This window comes from Acomys minous (assembly GCF_964271855.1).
Source record: "Acomys minous genome assembly, chromosome: 1".
Lineage (NCBI taxonomy): Eukaryota > Metazoa > Chordata > Mammalia > Rodentia > Muridae > Acomys > Acomys minous.
In genome coordinates, this window is record NC_140483.1 from 30,172,876 (window position 1) to 30,194,352 (window position 21,477).

Consider the following 21,477-nt stretch of genomic DNA (forward strand, 5'->3'; position numbering starts at 1 on the left):
ACTGAGTTGACTAGTCTCTAGCTACCGGGCCATCTAAATCTATGGGCACATAAAGATTCAGCCAAGCACAGTTGGCTATAGTGACTTCGTATACCAGGTGTTGTGGTTATAATTCTTTGAGCACTTATATATACATCAGCCTTTCAGGGTTGTGAGAGAGGGCTCGTGCACCACCCAGCTGTAAATATAGCATGTTCCTACCTGGATATTAAGGGAAACACAGACATGCCTCCAGAGAACTGTCTTGTGAACATATTTGTCACAGGAGGATGTTGAAATCTGTATTGGCTCTCTCCTCCAGGTCATGATCAGCACCAGAAGTGGCTCCTGGGTCATGAGCCGGGTTTGGAATGATGGGTACCCTTGGGATATGGTATATGTTACCCGCTTTGCATCCTTCCTCCGACAAGTTCTTCCTTCATTCGTCTCTGACTGGTTATACGTCAAGAAGATGAACACATGGTTCAAGCACGAGAACTACGGCCTGATGCCTCTAAACGGGTATGACAGATGGCACAGATGTAATCACTGCCTCTAGGAGAGTGCTGGTTGGGGCTGTGTATTTCTACCTGCATCTTCCCGTAGTTGTCTCGCCGAATCTAATGGGATTCAATTAGAAATTTCTCAGGTGACACAGTCTAAACCAAAGATCATGTGCAGATTAAGATCAGTGGAGAAACGTGTATGGATATGCAAAGAAGGAGTGGATTAGGTAAACAGATCATCCTGATAGGCAGAGTCCACTTAGCTACAACCTATTTCAGAGAACTTAAAGGGCTGAGCAAACTCAAATTGGACTTTTTGAAAAACTATCCATGTCTGTAGATAAGTGAGGATACCAATAACAACATCTACTCATGAAAATCGTAATATTTAGAAAGATGAATATGCACTTATAATTTACAAAGTAAATTATAAAAACTTACAAATGTGGGTTTTTCTTAGTCTCAGATCACCTAGTGTGATTTTAAGGAACATCTACCAAAGCAATGGTAATCCATGTGTCTCAGCAAGTAAGAGACTCAGGACAAGAGTGGGCATGCCCTTCCGTGCCCTGCACATTTAGAAAAGTAATTGGGAGTTGTGGAGTGTATAAAGCAGCAGAGCCGAAGAGAACTGATGTGACCTGTAACATTGGTTAAGATCCATTGATTTACTTCTTTGGCAGACAGAGGGCAATATATACTAATCAGTGAAACACTGGAGATAGAAGTCAGTATATTTGAATATTTGGTGGATAAGAAAAGAAATGTTTGACAATAAAATTTTCCCTTCTGGCCTATGCTAACCAAAAAAAAGAAAAAAGAAAAAAGAAAAAAGAAAAAAAAAGTTCATTTGTTTAGAGAAGCATGCTAAGGAAAAGTGAAGTGGGACTGTAAATCAGAAAACTAAATGCCAGGCTTAAAGAGCCAAAGCCTTCATCCAGAACACTTATCCTGCCCAGACTTAAGAAGTGCCCCGACTCTCAAGAAAAAACACTGTTGATTTTACATATTAGAGTTTTGTTTACCATAATAAAATTTCCAAAATTTGATCTGGTTAAAATGTTTTTATCTTACAAGGGTAATTTTGGCAAAAGAAAAAGTGTTTTTGGAAATCCACTCATTCTCAGTACTAAGCTTCCCCCTGAAAAGACTCCAGGGGCCCTAAATTGCAGTTGACACCTTTTAATTCCTCCCTTTGAGAACAAGGAAAGAAAACAGGTACACTGTGATCTACTTGATAACTACCTTATAAGGAAAAGGGAAAGGGAACAGACTTACAGAGTGGAATAACAGTGCAGAAATACAAAATTAAACACCAAGATGCACAGTGTTCTTATGTATGTGAGATACTTCAAAAAAAGTTCCAGAATCTCTGAAGGAAATTTAAGTCAATATGAAATATATTTCATGAAAATTTTTCACTGCCAGAATTTGGCAAAGTACAGTATCAAAGATGATTTCTTTCCTTGTGAAGACAAAGACGTTGAGGGGAAAAGACCAAACATGGAGGTAGGATCATCTCCAATTGGATTTTGCCATGCAAGGCATTCAAGTTTTAAAAGTAGTTAACATGCAATGTTCTTGTCTGTGTTGGACAATTCTGTCATTATCCCGGTTATGAAAAACAAAGATAGAGCAGCAGCAGTTGTTAAGGGATGTGGCTATAAACCTGTGGTATCTAGCTTTAGAATATATATTATTAGCTGGTTTTTAATCATTTAATTTAATTACTAATTAGTTTTTATTTTCACCTCTTTGATGAGTCTGAAATGACTATAAATACACATAATATCATTTTAAGTTTCAAAGGGCAACAAGAAAAACTCAGACATAAATTCTTAGAAATGTTTACAAACAGGAAAGGAATGTTCACATGGGAAGAGCCACTAAGGCCTTCATGCTAGGGCTCAGCTGACTGACTCTAGTGGCAGTGGTGTGGGTTGTTGCAGGGATTTCATGGAAATGGCTGTCACAGTCATGGTGCCTGCCTCTCTCATCTGCACAGTCCCCTCAGGAAGGAGCCCGTGTTCAATGATGAACTCCCATCACGTATCCTGTGTGGCGCTGTGACCATCAAGCCCAGTGTGACAAAGTTCACAAAGACCTCTGCCGTGTTTGAGGACGGAACTGTGTTTGAGGCCATTGACTGTGTCATCTTCGCAACAGGCTATGGTTATGCTTACCCCTTCCTGGATGACTCCATCATCAAAAGCAGAAACAATGAGGTCACCTTATACAAAGGCATCTTCCCTCCTCAGCTGGAGAAGCCAACCATGGCGGTGATTGGCCTCGTCCAGTCCCTCGGTGCAGCTATTCCCACAGCTGACCTGCAGGCTCGCTGGGCTGCTAAAGTGTTTACAAGTATGTGGGTCATTTTGTTTTTCATTCACTAAGGCAATAATTGCCTACTACAAGCTGATGACTGTGCTAGGGATCCACGGAGGACAAGGCAGACATGCAACTTGACTTCATAGATGGGAGTGGAATTTTACTGCAGGGGAAGTTTCAGGGTTCTGGTGAGATTCTTGGCCTGGGATTTATCATTCCATCTAAAACAACAATATAAATAAAGCCATAAATATGAGGAATCGCACTGAATGTATGAAGAATCAGAAACATTTTTTTTTTAATAAAAGGCAAGGGGTAAGCAAGAAATGAAGAAACAAGAGCATGGAGGGGCTTCGTGGGCTGTGTCAAAGAACTTGACCATGTGACAGTGAAGTTGTAAGGATTTGCAACGTTCTGTGTAAGATAAAGGCAACAGTGAGGTAACTGCGCTATTATGGCACAAATACCGAATGGGCACTGGAGCGGGGGTGATGGGCACACTGGAGACCTATTACCTCTGTGTCACCATCATGGCCCTCTCATACTGTCGAGAGTCCTCTTCCTTTCCTGTTCTCTACTGTAGACCACATGCTCTGAAGGGGCTACAAGAACTCTTGTGTAGGGGCATACAGACTACACGGAGAGAAGCAGGGACTTAATATACTGACTTAATTGCTCCAGTACCATTGCCATCTTGATTATGAGATGTGTCTCCTTATTCAATGTCTAAAATATTAAACAACATAAATACAAGCTTCCTAACATGCTACTCCCAAAAACTTATGATGAGGAAAATATTAAAATCATAGAATGAGTTCAAACTCCCTAAAAAATACTGTGGATGATAGATAGATAGATAGATAGATAGATAGATAGATAGATAGATAGATACTTTTATTTCAAATATGCTATGGGAAATGATTATTTAAAAGTATTCTGTCATGAAATCTTCAATACGGACACTCTCTTGCAAAATATTTCCATTGTCTTTTTTTTTTTAACCACAATTGTGTACCCAGAGCCTAAACTTTTGTGAGAAATTTGCATACAATTTCATAAACCTAGAAAATGTACATGAAACAAGTGGCATCATTTATTCACTTGCAAATATTCATGGACTATCTGCCATGTGCGAAGATCTTCCTTATCACTTACTTAAGCCACAACTCCAAATCAAACAGGCAAAAATTATGACCCCCCCCCCCCCGCTCTAGTGAGGTGCACAGTAAACAATAGCCATAGCGTGCTATAGGCAAGTGAGATGCTCATAGTGTCTAGGTGGTGTTGATGCATTACAAATGCATAGTAGCCTTCCTCCATTGTTACAGAGGTAAATAAGTTACAGCCAGTCACAAATGATGAAGTTTGAAGAAAAAAGAAGCTAACGCTTACTGCCATCCCCTTAGTAAACATCTTGCGGGATGCTGACATTGGAATCCTGTGCGTCCTCTCAGTATCTACTTCACTTGCCATGGACGTTAGTGTCATCTATTGTTCCAGGTTATTACTTGAAACCAATTGTAATAGGAGGGCATAGACAAGAAGGATGAACATGGTAGCCCCATTATATGGAATGCAGTACAGCAGAAGTATGCTGAGGACCAGGCTCTTCATGGTGTTACATCAACATCGTGAAGGGCGGGTGACTCAGGGCTACAAACATCTCTGCTGTGACCACTGCACACAGACCAACATGTCCATCCCCACAAACGCATTTACCCTTCAGGTCTCTGTATTTGTGAACTGTCATTTGGCTAATGACACCGAAGAGAGCTCTTCTTAGGACAAAACTTTATTTTATTAAATAAAAACAACTTGATTGTAATGAACTCACAAAACTCTACACAGCTAAATTAAGGCAGCTACTCAAACACTTTTTAGGGATTTATTTCATAAATAATAAATTCCAACCTGTGCTGTGTAAAGAATCTAATTTCTTTGTCTTTTTTTTTCTTTTTTTGGTATTTCTTTCTACATACTTTTTCCAGACACATGCACCCTGCCAGCTACAAATGAAATGATGGATGATATCGATGAGAAAATGGGCAAGAAGCTCAAGTGGTAAGCAGTTACGCTTGCTGATCAAATAAGGTCTAAATTTTTCTTTATACATAGAAAACATCAATAAGGTTTTTAAATGTTTCCAGCAGTAACAGTTCATTGTTTTGTTTTGTTTTAATTCTGTCTATAACTGATACACATTATATAGGAACACACTCTTTGACCCTGTAACCTTAAGAGAAAATGATTTTTCCCTCCATGGAACACGTGGTGAAACTGAGAGATAACTGAGGTCTGAAAGTGGAGTTGGCAGCCAGAAGTTACCTATAAGTCACGTGGGTGCTGGAGCTACCCTGTACCATTCCTTTACTACAAAGTACAGTTCAGAAATCATAGAATTGTCTGGCTCAAGATGTCTAGAGTGATGAGACTGAGAAATGATTCCACATCTTTGCCCAAAAGGATCTTCTCTTAAAGAAAACTAGCTGGCTGGAAACTGAGTGATAGGATCTAATTTTCTGTTGATAAATTCAAATTAAAATTTATGGCAGTGGTGGCAAATGCCTTTAATCCCAGCACTCAGGAGGCAGAGGCAGGCAGAGTTCTGATGCCAGCCTGGTCTACAGCGTGAGTTCCAGGACACCAAGGACTACATGGAGAAACATCAACTCAACAAACAAAAACAAAACAAGAAGAAGGAGGAGGAGGAGGAGGAGGAGAGAAGAAGAAGAAGAAGAAGAAGAAGAAGAAGAAGAAGAAGAAGAGGAGGAGGAGGAGGAGAAGGAGGAGGAGGAGAAGGAGAGAAGAACAGCTACCTTAGTATATTCTGGGAAAGACAGTATTCACCTCTGAGTTCAATACATGCTTTCAAGTACAGCAAATAGAAAGGCCTTTATGGCTAGATCTAAATATACTTTTTCAGGTTAATTATTCCATAAAAGAAAATTCCTTTCAAATTACCTATCAAAATCAGTTGAAAGTATAGTTAAATACCACATCGCTGCTGGATAAGTGAATGATTGTGTAGGAAGTTTGTTTCCTCTTTCCATCCTTCAACATACCATTCAGTGAGTGTTCCAGGGTAGATATCAGCTCAAGATCTAGAAGAGAAAAGAAACGGCGCCCTCTGTGACCGCTTCACCTCACCCAATTCAAAGGGCAGATCTCAGGGGTGAGCATTCACAGTGCTGATAATTCCTTTAGAAGTGACTACAGCTAAAAAGAAGGGGAGAGAAAGCCAGAGGCGATCTGTTCTTTAAGTCACATGAGGTGATGACAGGATTTCTCTTACTGTCTTGTAGCAGCATACAAACTATGCAAAAGCTAAACCTCAAAGAAACCTGCTTGGGAATCTAACCTTGGCAGACTGGACGCGATGTGCGGGAGACAGAAATGGACGAGTTAACGCTCTGTTTACAACTGTGATGATTCTTCTTGTTTTCCTGTCCTCAGGTTTGGTCAGAGCCACACTCTGCAGACAGATTACATCACATACATGGATGAGCTGAGCTCCTTCATAGGAGCCAAGGCTAACATACCGTGGCTCTTCCTCACCGATCCCCAGCTGGCCCTCGAGGTGTACTTTGGCCCCTGTAGTCCATACCAATTTCGATTGGTGGGACCAGGGAAGTGGGATGGAGCCAGAAACGCCATCCTGACCCAATGGAAGCGGACGGTGAAGCCGACAAGGACAAGGGTGGTGGGTGAAGCGCAGAGGCCCCGGCACCTTTACAGCTTTCTGAGAATGCTTTTGTTCCCAGTGCTCTTTCTGGCTGTTTTGCTCACGTTCTATTAGTAATAAGAGCTGTCAGGTGGCAGAGTCCAGCCTACAGCTGTAACCGATGAGTACAGCACGCAAACAGGTGCAGGCACGCAGAGTCACCAAGGGCCCCTCCTTGCTTTGCTGCAGGCATGAAACGGATCCTGGACCTTTTGACTCAAAGGACAAATAAAATGGAAACTACCCAGCTTGTCTGTTTCTTAGGAGAATCTTTTCCTTAAGAGGTTTTTCATAGGTTGCTTTAAAGTTTGGGATTTTTGAGACGGGGGGTGGGGGAGAATAGAAAGGAAGTTGAAAAGGCATAAACATAGACTTTCAGGCTAGACAGACTTTAATGAGCTTTGTAAGGGGTGTGTTACCTTATATATTGTAATATAGCAACAAATGTGTGTTTTACACCATATTAACAGAAGTATTTGACAATAAATAAATATAAGGAGGTAGGGTTGTACCAGTACAACATCTTAAACAGTCCTGATACGTATCACACTGGCAGAATGGCTGCCTGGCATGCACAGGGCCCCATATTTAATTCCAGAAATGCCATCAAACATTTGAGAAATCAATGATATAAACTATGGTTAAAAATCAGAAAATGCAAAAGACAGATTACTCTCTTGATTAATATTATGAGACTGTCATAACTCTGAAACTTAAAGCAAAACCACAAAAAAATTAAATCTAGATCAATACCCCTCATATGCATGTGCACATGAAGACGTAACTCAACAGTGTATAGAGTGAACACATAACATCAATAAGACATTTCAGGAAGAGAAACCTAGCCTCATGGTTTACATGGATCACAATTATTAGTTGTTACTTATAAACTAAATGAAACAAAAAATGAGAAGACCATATGAGCTTAAGTAAGACATCTTAGATGCAATACCAAATGCAAAACCTCGATTATAATTTATAAATTAGACTCTGTCAAGAGTCCAATTTAGATAGATGCCATATGTGTTTACTATTATAAGTATTGCTATATAATATAAACATATATGGCATTTATACTAAATTTAAATATTAAAAGCAAGATGAATACCCCAAACTATCAAGTTGGAGATATAGGACACAGAAGAAAAATTGTATTTGAGAAGGAAAATCTGTCTATCTCGGTTTGGTTGTAGGAGAGACGCGTTTTCTTAAAAGACTCAAAATGGTTTCAAGCAAGAAGTAGCTACAAAGTGTTTTATGTATGCCTATGTGTATGAACATGTGTACGTGTTTTGTTTTGCTTTTATTACAGGTGTGTCGGGGGGTGGATGGGTGGGTGTAAGAGAGAGAGAGAGAAGTGGGAGTACAGTTAAGTACAGTGTGGATCTCTTCACATTTGCAACACTTTTGTTGAAATGAAAAGTTCTTTCATAAACATTTATCCAACCAAATGGATGTTGATTTTCAATAAGCTCAATTTAATGTAAAGCCATTTACACTCCTTGTTTACTTGCTCCTGGGTAATAGCAAAAACAGTCAATGACTTTTTCATTTTTACCAACCAGGGAAATAAAACAGAAAGGATGGCTTAGGAGTAGCCAAGGACCAGAAAGCAGCCTGACCAGAGAGACATTCATTCTTAGGGTTGGGAGCTTAGCCTGATCAATGTGAAATCTGTGTTTGTATATTTATGTGGGCTCTGGGTATGTCAATGAGGAAATCTGATATAAGGACTATACCAAACAAAGTCACTAACAGGAAAAAAAAAGCAAAAAACCCATGTACCAGCCTATTATAAACCTGAGTCTATCACGTAAAATACCCTGTTCTGTGTCTGATGCCACAAAAGAAACCACAACTTTAATGTTACTCTTGGTGTCTACAAATCTGGCATAGATTCACATATAGAATGCTAAATAAAATAATATATACATCACTTGAATCATAGAAATTCAGTTGACTCTCTTCCCTCTGTTATTTTTTATACTGCCATGCCTGAATCACTTGCAAACACTTCTTCATTCATCTTTCAGGCATGTTTCTGGCTATCACCATAATCCTGACCTACTTCGCAATGAGGAAATAAAACTTTTGAGGTGGCCCAAGGATTAAAGGCAAAGCTAATCCTCTTGCACCTTAATCCAATGTTCTTTCCAAAAGCTATGTAACTACCACTTCCTCTAAGAAGCTCATTAGGACACTGCGAATCAAAAGAATATTTATATAACCCTTCGTGTACCAGAGTCTTTGTGTACGAAGGGGGTAGCACTCCTCATAATTATGATGAAATGCATTGTGTCTGTTTTATTGATAAATGTAAATATTTTACCTATGTGTATGTATTCACACATATATAGGTCATACAGTGTACAAGTGCATGTGTATATATATTATACATACACTTTTAATACAAATAAAATGTGTGGAATCCACACACATCTCTCCAGTCCACTGTGTTATGATAGCTAAGAATTTACTTTGGAAAGACATGTTATTCATCATACATAAATATGTATACATATGCTTGCTTGCTTCTCAGGAAGGGATGAGAAAAAAGACATTTATGACATGCACAATATCCAGGCTCAACTGGACACTGTTTTCTTCCTTTCTGAACTCCTTGTCAGGTGACCAACCCACCACACTCTGCGTTTGAATGAGGGAGAGATTTAGCATCTTTTCTTCTTCTTCTTCTTCTTCTTCTTCTTCTTCTTCTTCTTCTTCTTCTTCTTCTTCTTCTCCTCCTCCTCCTCCTCCTCCTCCTCCTCCTCCTCCTCCTTCTTCTCCTTCTTCTTTTTGGTCTTGTTTTGTTTTTAATATATTTAATATTTTATATAACTATTGTTATTGAGGCATGCTGAAGAAAGCTATGGTTAGTGAGTTATGAACTCACTGGAATGCACTTTATCAAAACACACAATTTGTAGATAAACAAAATGTCAAACCAAGCCCGGGGGATAAACAGCACTCACCCTGTGAATAAGTAACTGAAGCCAAAGACACCTAGAATCACAGAAAGAAGATGATGTTTTGCCCATAAGGAATAAAGGCCAAAATGATGAATTCACGTTAGCTCCTGGTAAATTGTGTGACTGGTGCTTCCAGATAGATCACCAGATAAATGCTGAGATAGAGAACAGGTTGGCACAGGTTTCAGCAGCAACAGGCGCCTCCTACCTCTTCTCCACTCTGCTACAGGTATGAGAACAGTATGTGCCTCTTCAAAACCCTCAATAGCCTTCTCCTTACCTTTTTTTATTTTTTATGAAAACAACTTATCTTATAACTTTGAGAATGTGTATTGGCCTTCCTGCTCAGATGGCAAGGGGACCTTGGACTTGGGAGCCCAGAAACCGCACAGCTTTGAGATAGGAAGGTATCCCAGTGGAAGGGCATCCTGACATAAAGGGGTCCAGGATCCGCACAGCTCTGAGGTAGGACAGTATTCCAATGGAAGGGCATCTTGAGACATGAGAGCCCAGGAACCATGCAGATCCAAGGTGGGACAATTAACCAATGGAAGGACATACTGAAACATGGGAGCCCAAGAACCCCACAGCTCTGAGAGGAGGCCTCCTCAGCAGAGGCCTTGCAGCTCCCAGGGGAGGGTATCTCCGGCTCTGAGCTGAGGAGCTCAGGAGCCTCAGCCCAGCTCTACTACTTCCTTTCATTGCTTCTTGGCTTTTTCTGATGAGAGAGTCACACCTGGCAGCAAATCTCATTTAAAAAAGAAAAGACTTATGGAGGAGGGAGTGTCCAGGAACGGCTGCCTGTGCTAGCAGAAGGCAGCAGGGAACTGAGCAGACACAGCTTTCACATAGGATTTCTTAGGAGGTGGAGCTTTCTAGGACAGAGATTTCCGGGGTGAGGATTGGTGGGATTTCAAGCCCTGAGCTTGAGGAAGTTTAGGGATTGGTGAGTTTTCCTGCTCCAGGGTTGATACCTCTCTATCACACCTTAGCCTCTTATTTCAGACCTTAACCTCTCCATATCAGTTATTGAATAATGCTCTGCCTGACCGCTTTGGAGAATGTTGGTTCTGTGTCCCTCCTGGATCAGACTCACAACCGCCATCTGTGGCCACAATAACTGGCTTATTAGACTCTTTCACCCTGTCACTCATTAATTGCTCTAAGCCAAGCATTACTCCCACCCCATATCTCTCCCACATCTCCCTCTATGGTATTGTAAGCTGCTTCAACTCCTCGGGGGCACACTTTGTGGGTACCTCAGATCCTGCAGACCGCAATGATACCTTACCCCTTACTCCAGCACCCAGACCCTACGCCCAAGCAGTGACAACACCTTGATTCTCTGTGGCACTCAAGGCTACCGCTACCTACTTGTCTGTGGTCTGGGACTTGTGCTCCTTTTTCCAAAACTAGTGATGCCTTTGTCTGTTCTCATTACAGGGTTTTTAGCAACAAGACATAACAAAGGAGTAGTTCAGATCCCGCCTACTCCTGCTACCACTAGAACGGCAGGACCGACTACTTCTCTGCCTATTTACCATTGGTTTTCCTCTATTTACCTTTTGATACGAGGGCTCCTAAAGAAACAGTGTTGGTTTCTAGCAAGCTTTACGTAAATATTAACCCTTCTTAGGTATCATTAAATGTCAACAGAGATGTCCAAGGTATCATGGAGACAGTGAGCTAGAGTTGGGGGGGGGGGTTAACTTAGATGCTGAAAAGTGAAAACCTCGGAGGAATGCTTGTCCCTGAGTGCCTCTTGCCCTCCTTCCCCTTGTCCTTCATTCTCTCCAGGCAAGCTAAAGAAAGCACAGCTCCTCTTTCCCAGGTTAAGTCGTGAGAGCCAAATTCTTTCCACAAAACCAGCCACAAACCTTATAAATATCGTTCAAGCTTCACCCCACTTGTCTAAGATTTGATCACAGGAAAATGTCTGATCTTATCTTTCCTGAGATGGCGGTTCTGACCCTCATCCCAGAAAGGTTCCAACCCAAGGTCAAAAGGGAAGGAATGGTGCACAGAGAGACAGACAGACACTGCTGCCTTCGCGCCTCCTTGGTCTACTACTCTTACATTTTACCCTTTTGTCTATCACGGTTTCACCCGACTGCCCATCCTCCATCAAATCTATGAAGATGGAGAGTTTGCATTCTTTCCTTAGGTCATTGATCTCAGAACAATCAAGTCACACAAAACTGTGATCAAGTAAATGTATGTACCTTTTCTCCCTAATTGACTCTTGTCACATGAATATTAGCCATGATCCCCGATAAAGGACATTAGAGACATGATCCCTTTTTCTGATCCTACATTAGGTACGGCTTCTGTTTTTAAATTTTAAAAGAACAATGAATACAATGGGCATTTAGCCTGCTTCACAAAAACAAACTGCAATCAGTTACTATAGTAACACAGAACTCTTCCATGAAAGAATTGCAATTATACATGAGCGCCTCTTTGCTAAGAAACTACTCTTCAAGGTCATTGCCACATCTGCAAGCAATCACATTGCATTTGTTTTAAGAGAACAAACATTTCGCTGATTTCCCCTGGTTGTTTAACTCTGGAAGAACCGTGAGCACCATTTCCGCTCACTGTTTGCTTTTCCTGCTCAATATTATTACTGTCAGAGGCATGTTTTTTATTGCATAAAACTTCACTTCTCTTTTCTTCACCGTGTGAAAATATTCTTGATACAATTATGTTACTTAGCCAGTGCTCACTAGTGAGTGTTAGGCCTGTTTAGGGTTTATTCTAATACTGCTGGTATCGCTATAAACTGCTTCATACCTGCCCCTTTGTTTACTTGTACTCAAGGGTTTCTAGAGCACACGCCTAGTTTCTCTTCCTCCTCCTGTGCCTTCTCCCCCCTCCCCTCCTCATTTATCTGTCTGGACATAGGTCTCACCTTTATCTTCTTCATCTTTATGATAGTAGAATATTTTACTAGACCCCTCATCCACTGGTGCCCTCTTCTGAGAGCCTAGGAAAGTCCACATATTTACGCTGTTAAGGACAGGAAAACTCATCAGTCCTCCTCTTGTCTACTTTATAGGACTCTGTGTTTCCTTCTTTCTCCATTCACTTGCAATTTGCTCTTCTCTGTTTGCTGTTCCTCCCGTAGTGCAAAGAATCTCTTTAAACACTGCTTGTCCTCATAGACAACTTTCCCTTTCATATTGCACCAATTCCTCCTAAGTGTCTATAAAATTACTGAAATTCCTTCTCAGTGGTTTGTGCCCTGATCTGACTAGATGTTTCTGTAATTTCATAACACATGGTAAACTTAATTTAGCTAGAGGTTGTTCGGCTGACCCTAGAGCCTCGCTCGCTTTCACCTTCTTCCTTCACGCATGTTTATTTTTTCTTCATTTATCTCTACAGCCTTACAACTTGCATTGGGGAGAGGTGAAAGCAGATGAAACCACAAAATGTGATTGGATGACTTTTCTGTTTTACTCACAATTTTTCTGCAGTTTAGGCATTCTCTGTCTTCAAGCTATATTAGAATTTTTGTTTGTTTGCATTTATTTTTGTGGGATTTTTGTTTGTCTCTTTGGTGAGAAATTATACTTTTGCTCTAGTAACCTCAAGTAATTTCTTGAAGAGAGCCTAGCAAGATCTAGCTGGCTTTCCCTCACAATGAATTTCATTAATAGACATCAAATGAGTAAGCGTTAGCCAGACATTCACATTCTAGTTAGTAGCAGAGAAAAGCACATTTATTGGGACAGAATTAGGAGAATGCTGGGAAAACCCAGACCAGGATTTCCTGGGAATGTGTTCTGAAGTTTTAGAAAACAGAAGCAGCAACAGCACCGCTACAACACTCAAGAAAATTAAATTACATCACTTTTTAGGAATCGTTGCTGCTGACAGAAGTTGAAGTGTCTTATGAAAAAGGTACTGGGTGTGGCCCCAGCCTCTGAGCAGTTTAGAGGAAGAGATTCCTTGACAGCAGAGGATAAGAATGTTTCAGAAGTCAGCCTGTGTAACGAGAGGATGTCTACAAGCCAGCCTAAAACTCAGAGAGGGGGACCTGAGATCTGGGTAACTGGCTACTTGACTCAGCCTTAAGTGGCCTGAGCAACCCTACTTCTTTTTATTTTTTCTCCTTGACAAAACTAAGCAAAAAGTTGCTATCTAAAGATGTAAGCTCTAAGAAAAGCCAATTCCAATAGCAACTGTGAGTTACTGTCTGTACTGAGGTGTTACCCCAAGCTTTTGTTAATCCATGACATATTTATTGACTGGTAATTCAGAAAACAAGACTCAAAGCAACAATGAAATATCATTTCACAATGTTATGATGCAAAAAAAAATGTCTGAGACAATCAGATAGGACTAGGAGCTCGTAGCATCCTTCATGGTTGGAGGCAGGTTGTGGTTATAAGCATTCTGGAGAACAGCTTGTCACTATGTAGCAAGCCTGAAAATGTGCACATCTCAAAACCTTGCTTCACAGCTAGTTGCACACAGCCAGAAAACTTGGAGCAGGCCCGTGCATAAGTGAGATCAAGGGTGTTCATGGCAGATTTGTATGAGAAAAATGAGGTAATCTAAACATCCAGTGAATAATGGCTAAATAAGTTACAATATGTCCATCCAAAAGCGTTTCACACATTGAAAACAAATTAAATAATTTACAAATTTTATAAACATGGAGGTGGGTGTGGGGTGCACTAAGAATGCCAAAGCAGAATGAGGGAGGATTCAAGGCCTGCCTGGGCTACACAGTAAGCTTGAGGCCAGCCTGGGCTACACAGTAAGTTTGAGGCCAGCCTGAGCTGCATCATGAGAGTATCTCAAAAAATTAAAAGACAAGAGGAGAGGAAGAGAAAAAGAAAGGAAGGGATAAAAAGAGGAAACATGGAGCTTACAGAGATGACTGAGGAAAATTTGAGTTGAACAGGAAATATACATATTGTGATATATTTTTATGTTCCTAGATATTTTGATTTGTACATATGTAGCAAAAATATAAAGAAATATAAAGCAGAATTGTTACTTCAGGCCAACAGCAAAAGGAATAAAACCAGAAAAAGAATGCAGTAGGCTTCTGTTAGGTAGTAAGTACATGATTATAAATACTATTATATTTTTTGTATACCATAGCTATTATGCAACATATTTATAAACATTGAAAATAAAGTTCACTTTCCACCTTTGCAATGTATATAAAGCTGTATAAAAGTGAGAGTAAACAGAGTTTGGTGTCAAGACAGACAGCTTCTTACAAAGAGCATCAATAGTAGAATGATGTCTAGATGAATAGGCAAAATCAGAAGAAACTAATTCTTTCCCAAAATTACTATTTATATATAAATAGAAAACTCCAAAGTTATTTAAAGGCTGAAAATCATTGAAGTGTTCTAGCTGTGACTGGCCAGCATATATTAGACCAGCAACCCTACCAATTATAAATACTACATAAAACATTTTATATGTATATATGCTCTAAGTATCAGAGAAGTACAGTGACAACAGGGTCAAAGCTCTGAGAAGGTACGCTCCCCTAAAGATGGGTCAGATATCATTTCACTTTCTGTCTGAGACAAGTTTCACTAAGAGAGCAGCAACCAGTGTGGCGTTAGACCTCTGGAAACTATAAGGGGCCATGAAGAAAGAAATATATAGGTTTCCAAGGGGTAAAACTCAAAAATGACATCAACCTTTGATTGCCATTCATAATGGGCTTCAAGCCAGTAATTTATGCCCTTTGTGGGAAAAAAAAAAAGACTAAAACTAAAATAAGAATAGTATTTAAAATGTGAGCCAGGGGTGGGGAAAAGTGTTTATTACCATCAAAAACAGACACAGATTAACAGACAAGTTTGTAACTGACACTATAGAAGTCAGGAAGCAATTAAATAATACTCTAAGTGCTATCTTTACTGCCAATCTAGAGTTCTATACATGTTTAGATAGCCTTTAAAAACAAGTAAAATAGTTCATATTTTAAAATAAAATTTAAAACATTCACCAAAAACCCACATAAATGAAACAGATCCTGGGGGTGGGGACAGAAAGCTATGGTGTGAATGGGGAAATGTTTGCATCATTTTGCATGAACACTGCTTGGACAAGACTGAATCACCACGCACAACGTAAAAAGCAATGATAACTAAACATATGACAATAGTGCTGAAGATGGTGTATGGGTGACAAAAATTGCATTAGAGTTACCTTTTGTTGCCTTTAAAAAAAAAAAAACCAAAACTTAAACATATCTTATACTTTAAAAGGGAAATGATGTATATTTTAGTCCTTAAGAACCCTTTTAATATGGTAGTAGGAGACAAGATAGTTTTATAATAAACAAGGAATAAAAATGTTATTAATCCAGCTTGGTGCAATATAAGTAGTAAGACTTGCAGGCAAAGGGCAGCATATTAAAGAAAAATATTCAGATTGAATTTTTCAAAGGCTATGGAACTCATTGTAAATGGATAAGCTTGAAAAAAATGTTTAAGCTTTATATGGAAATAGTCTAGGAAGGTGCTAGGAATCGTTGGCCTATGAGAATGAGTCAGTCCTTCTACAGACTTCGCATATTTTCTGTTAATTGTAGGTAATCCTGGAGGCAAAGCTGCTATTCCCAATATGTCTGCTGAGAAGAGCTGGGTATTAGAATAAAACCCCAACCTAGCTCTTCCACCGCCTCTCATTAAATTAATTATCTTAATTATTAGTGCTTACAGAACACACCCATCACCACGCCTGCGCCTTTTGAGTTGGAGGGAGTGTTTCAGAGCATATCTCAAGACCTTAGATGGCAGAATTCAGAGCCCTTTTGTATGAACTTCAACACTTCGCCTAACACATCTAAACACGGGTTTTGTCACTCAAGAGCTGCAGCTAACAAGATTTACTGTTTCGTGGGATTGTGAGACCAATTAAGCAAGTTGCTGGAGGCAAAACTTAGACAATCTCTGGTAACTGAAAATACTTCATAAAAAAGACGTATTATTGTCCTTCTGCCTCCAACTTGTAAAGCTACCTCCCCTCTCTGCTCCCAGATTTGACCATCAGTTCTGGGTCATAATTTCTACTCTTGTTTGCCAATGCAAAACCACAAAAATTCTGTTTTTAAGGCATTTCCTCAAGATCTAAACTACTGGTGCTCAAGGTCTTCTTAGATGTTAAACCAACTACACAAACAAGCAAAAGGAAAACATACATAAATAAAAATCTATCAAAAGTAAAACTTTGGTGCTTCAAAGAAATCAGTGAAGTTAAGAGATGAACCCCCCCCCCAATGAAAGACAGTGCATACCATACATTTTACAAGGGATCCATCTAAAACACAGAATGAAGGCTCAAGAGTCAATATTAAAACTAAAGGATCAAACATCGGATTAGACGTTTCTTTCAAAAAGTCATGTAAATAACAAAGTTCATTTAAATAGTGTCAACATTACTAGCCATAAGGAAACTGTAAGTCAAACCAACGTGAGATTTGACTTCATTATCCACCTGGGTGATTATACCCAAAGAAGATGCACAGTAAGTAACAAGTGTTAGAAAGAATATAAAGGAATTGGAACCTTTATAATAGCTGACAAGGATGTGAATTGGTGCAGCTGTTCTAGAAATATCTGGGAAGTTTCTCAAGTGCCAAACACAGAGTTAGAATGTTATCCAACCATTCAGAGGTTCAGCAGTAGTCCCCAGCCCCCAACCTCCCACCCTCAACCCCTGCCCGAAAATGTGAAAAACTAGCTGTCCATCAGGATCTAGGCTCTATGCATGCACTGGCCTTGGTTGGTGCCTCAGTTGTGCAGCCCCCCCAGATGTGCTGGCCTTGATGGCCTCCCTGTGGAGCTCCTGACCCCTGCTGGTCTTTCCATGCCCCATCTCTTCCATATAACTCTGAGTGCCCTGCCCAGAGTCCGTTGGTGGTGAGTGGGGAAGGACTGCTTCTGAACCTCTGACATGCACTCTAGTGCCCACGGTTTGATCACTGTCCCTTGGCAGGATGGTCTTGTGGTCACAGAGAGGAAGGGGAGGCAATCTATCCTGATAAGACCTGGTAGGCTGAGACCAGACAGTGAGGGAGGAGGCTCCCTGTCAGAGGTCTAGGGGAGGGGAGTAGGGCAGAAGAGGAAGGGAGGGTGGGAAAGGGAAGATAAGAGTGAGGAGATAACAGTCAGGATGTAATGTGAATAAATTATTTTATACATACATACATACATACATATATACATATATACATACATACATACATACATACATACATACATACATACATACAACTGCTTTCTAAGCCTGGGCACAGAATGTTTCCCTGACTGAGGGCTGTCACAGACTCACAATATCTGCAGATCTCCCATGCTGCTCTGTTGAAGAGGCAAAAGGGAAATACACAGCTTGCTCAGTTTACTTGGCTGATCCTGAAACTCCAGGGAGATTATTGAGATTATTTCTTTCAAGTGCTGCCCCAGAAAATGTAGGACATACAGGAAGTGATGGGTCTACAGGCATCACACAGAGCAAACTGGAATGAGCTAGCTCATCTATAAAACTAGTTTGATTTGTGGTTCATCCAAGGTCTAAAGTGGTTTAATGAGGGAACCTGTCCTCCCAGGTCTTTGCTCCTCAGCAAGGGCAACAGTGTTTGAATATTTCTGTCAAATAAATAACAGTCAAAAGCAAAGGAAAAAGAAGAGATGATTACTAGGTGTATTCTCCTCATAGGAGTGGACCTTCCCAAGACTGCTTTAGGCCACCCAAGCATGTGGATATGTAGAAAGTGCATTCCAGTCCCCACAATACCAGAGCTCTTTCCGATCCATAGCGTCCTCAGCATCTTTGCATCTGGAGCATTGACTGGTAGCAGCAAGACTCCTCACCTCGAGCCGGGCGTGGTGGCGCACGCCTTTAATCCCAGCACTCGGGAGGCAGAGGCAGGCAGATCGCTGTGAGTTCGAGGCCAGCCTGGTCTACAGAGTGAGTCTAGGACAGCCAAGGCTACACAGAGAAACCCTGTCTCGAAAAAAAAAAAAAAAAAAAAAAAAAAAAAAAAAAAAAAAAAAAAAGAAGAAGACTCCTCACCTCAGCCCTAGTCTTAGTCACATACATCGCACTCACACACCTGCACCCCTGTGTGACCTGTGAACAAGTGATTGGCTGATCTGCTTGCATATGCCCAGCAAAAGACAACTGCCCTCTTACAGAACACCTCTCTATATGTGTACAGCACATATAACTAGAAGGTTCTTCCTTAGAGCAAAGCAAACTCAGCTTTTCTGGAACATTCATATCTGCAGTTTTTAGTAGACTTCACTTTAACTGAAACTGGCTTGTGTGATCTTGTCTGTCAGTCAGCCTTCTCGACTAGGGACTTTCCTCTTGGCTAAACACAACATTTCTTGAGATCTCCTAAAATGATAATATGTTTTTAGAACCGTACTGCTCTCTCGGCTAGTCTTTAACTCCTTAGTAACACAGAATACATTTCCACTTCTGTAAAGTAGATGTGGGTGGTAGAGCCTATAGACCTGGGCTAGTAAAATGAATTAATATATGGGAAGGTATTCTTACAGTTCGGAACACTTGGTAACTATAAAACACCATTAAAATAGATCAGCTTCCTGGAAGGCAGCTTGTCTAAAGGTATGAGAAGTTACAACTCAAAATGTGGTCTAAGTCATGGGAAGCTTGTTAGAAATGATCTGAGCCCACCCACCTGAGAGCTGTGAAAAATCTGCCCGTGTGTCAGCAAGTCCCCCCAAGTGCTTCCTATGCCCATTACACGTGAATTCAAGAATTCAAATGCTTTCACTCAGTAATTCCTGCCTCAAGTGTCTATTCAGAGAAAATAATTAGTTAAGTGTGCAAGAGACGTATAGAATGTGCACAGGGCTTTTACAATAGCAGAAACTTGAAACAATTACAGGTCTACTCACCTAAAACTGCCCAGGGGCCTCACTGATTCACTCTGGGTATACAGGCACTCTCCCAGGGAGCTTGTTGGTACAAGGGACGCCTGAGTACCATTTGCCAGCCAGACACGCCTCTGTCAAGAAAGCCTGCCAGCTGGCGCTATTGCCAAGAAGATGCTGGTGCTTTGGCTGTGAATAAAGGCATCAGTTTAGGTTAGTGCAAAATGCCACTAGTGTCCCCACATGAGAACATCGTCTGTCTCTACCCTCTCCCAAGTCTTCTGTCAGTTAAAATTTGTCTAGCCTGTCCCAGTGTTTCTCCTTCTGTGTATAACGTGCAGGTACAATTATTAGCCATGGGCGCCTAAAGGATCATTACCAACCAAAGGATGATGGTGAATACACAACTGAGGCACCATTCTCTTCATTATTAATTGTGCGTTACTTGTAAAATCTGAGAACTACGTCCAGTTCCTTTGCATCTTAGTCACTGACTGCCCCCTTTGTGGCTCTGTTACTCTTGTCATATAGTCACTGAGCTTATTAAAGTGGAGCCTGTCCTCATTCAGTTTTACAGGAAATTACTTTCCCTTACACCTCACTTCACACGATAAAGCTACCCTTCGCCTTATCACTCTGCAGCTCCCCTCTGTGCTTTGTTTTCTCCCACAGCTCTCATCCCCAGCTACTGCTTAGTTCATTTTACTAATTGCTGGTCTGGCCCCCTCCTCTGGTAACCAAGGTCTACAAGTCCATGAAGCTTTGTTGTTTGTTCATTACAATATCTACAGAATTTAACAGTGTCCATCACCTAGGATGCATTTGCAATCTAGTTAGTCAATTTGTGTGAAGGATCATAGGGGTCCTCAGAGCCATTGGTCTTCCAGAGTCAGAAAGTAGGGGGCCTTACCATCACTGTTCTGACCCCATCCAACATACACAGAGCCTTTCAGCTTTCTGAGTTGGCTTCCCGTTAAAAGCTAAGGCTAATCACACATTGTGAGCTTTTAAAAAAAAAAGGGTTATTCTGTTTTACCTGTACCAAGTCAAGGAGGGCAGTGGACAAGAAGATCTTAGAAGTCCCCATCGGTTCATCCAAGCCAGCAAACATATGAGCAGAGAAATCAAGTGATAAATACATCAGGTAACCACAGCATATGTGATTAGCAAATTGAAAAGAGTAGACAAATAAAAAGAAGTTAAACCCACCCTTACGACTACCACAGAATTCATGAAGCCTAGGAGAAGCAGGTCAGGAATAGAATGAAATTTCATAAAGTTAGGGACACAGTCCCATAATGCTACCTGAGAAATAATACCTACCACACAAAAATGAATAACTATTAGACAAATAAGCAGTACTGCTAGCCAAATGGAATTGATACAACCGTGTAAACTGCCCTGTTGAGTGGAGTGAAACTAAGTCAAAAATTACACTTGGAGTATGGAGTATGGGTTTTGCTATGCTACGTATGTTACATACACCCAAGCGAAAGACGAGCTAAGAAGATGGCTCATTCAGCAAAGCCCTTAGCACACAAGCATGAAAACCTAAGCTCACATCCCCTACATCTACACAAAAACCCAGCCATGGCGGCATGCATCTGGAACCAAGCAGGAGGGAATTGGAGCTAGGCGGATCCTTGGGGTTCACTGGACAGAATGTCTCCCTGAATTGGTGGGCTTCAGGGCTAGGGACAGGCCCTGTGTCAAATAATGAGTGACTAGTAATTGAAGCAAACACCTCAAGTCAGTCTCTGGCCTCCAGATCCATGCATAAGTGTGGGCATGAGCCCATTTACACATATAATATACAGGTGGGATAACTTGCCTAAATGATAATGGTGGCTGCTACAGATACCTCTGAATGATAGTCATAAGGGTGGGTTTTAACTTCTTTTTATTTGTCTACTCTTTTCAATTCGCTAACGCACATTTTTTTACACTGATTATAAAAATAATCGTTAGGCCATCTGTAGGCTACTTGCTCGGTGTTCTTGACCCTCAGGGGTGGACCTCTTGCTTAATTTCAGTACTAATAAAGTGCTTGGAGGTTCAGCTGGCAGAGTGCTCAGAAAGCTCCTCCC

The 21,477-nt window shown here is 40.8% G+C and overlaps 1 protein-coding gene and 1 long non-coding RNA gene across 3 annotated transcripts in view; one reads left to right on the forward strand and one right to left on the reverse strand.

The window, feature by feature from the left end:
* Positions 1 to 7,613, forward strand: part of LOC311601489 (putative dimethylaniline monooxygenase [N-oxide-forming] 6) — a 20,945-nt gene extending 13,332 nt beyond the window's left edge. For both annotated transcript variants that reach the window (XM_084788964.1, XM_084788965.1), the window contains 4 exons: positions 302 to 501; positions 2,491 to 2,846; positions 4,802 to 4,874; positions 6,267 to 7,613. In XM_084788964.1, the coding sequence (XP_084645090.1) occupies positions 302 to 501; positions 2,491 to 2,846; positions 4,802 to 4,874; positions 6,267 to 6,609 (972 nt within the window). In that variant the 3' untranslated portion in view covers positions 6,610 to 7,613. The remainder of the gene's footprint in view (positions 1 to 301; positions 502 to 2,490; positions 2,847 to 4,801; positions 4,875 to 6,266) is intronic.
* Positions 2,907 to 20,551, reverse strand: LOC311601521. The gene is made up of 3 exons (XR_014780593.1): positions 20,427 to 20,551; positions 19,415 to 19,579; positions 2,907 to 3,034 (listed from the first exon to the last, which is right to left on the reverse strand). It is a non-coding gene; the product is annotated as an uncharacterized lncRNA (long non-coding RNA).
* Positions 20,552 to 21,477: the final 926 nt, after the last annotated feature.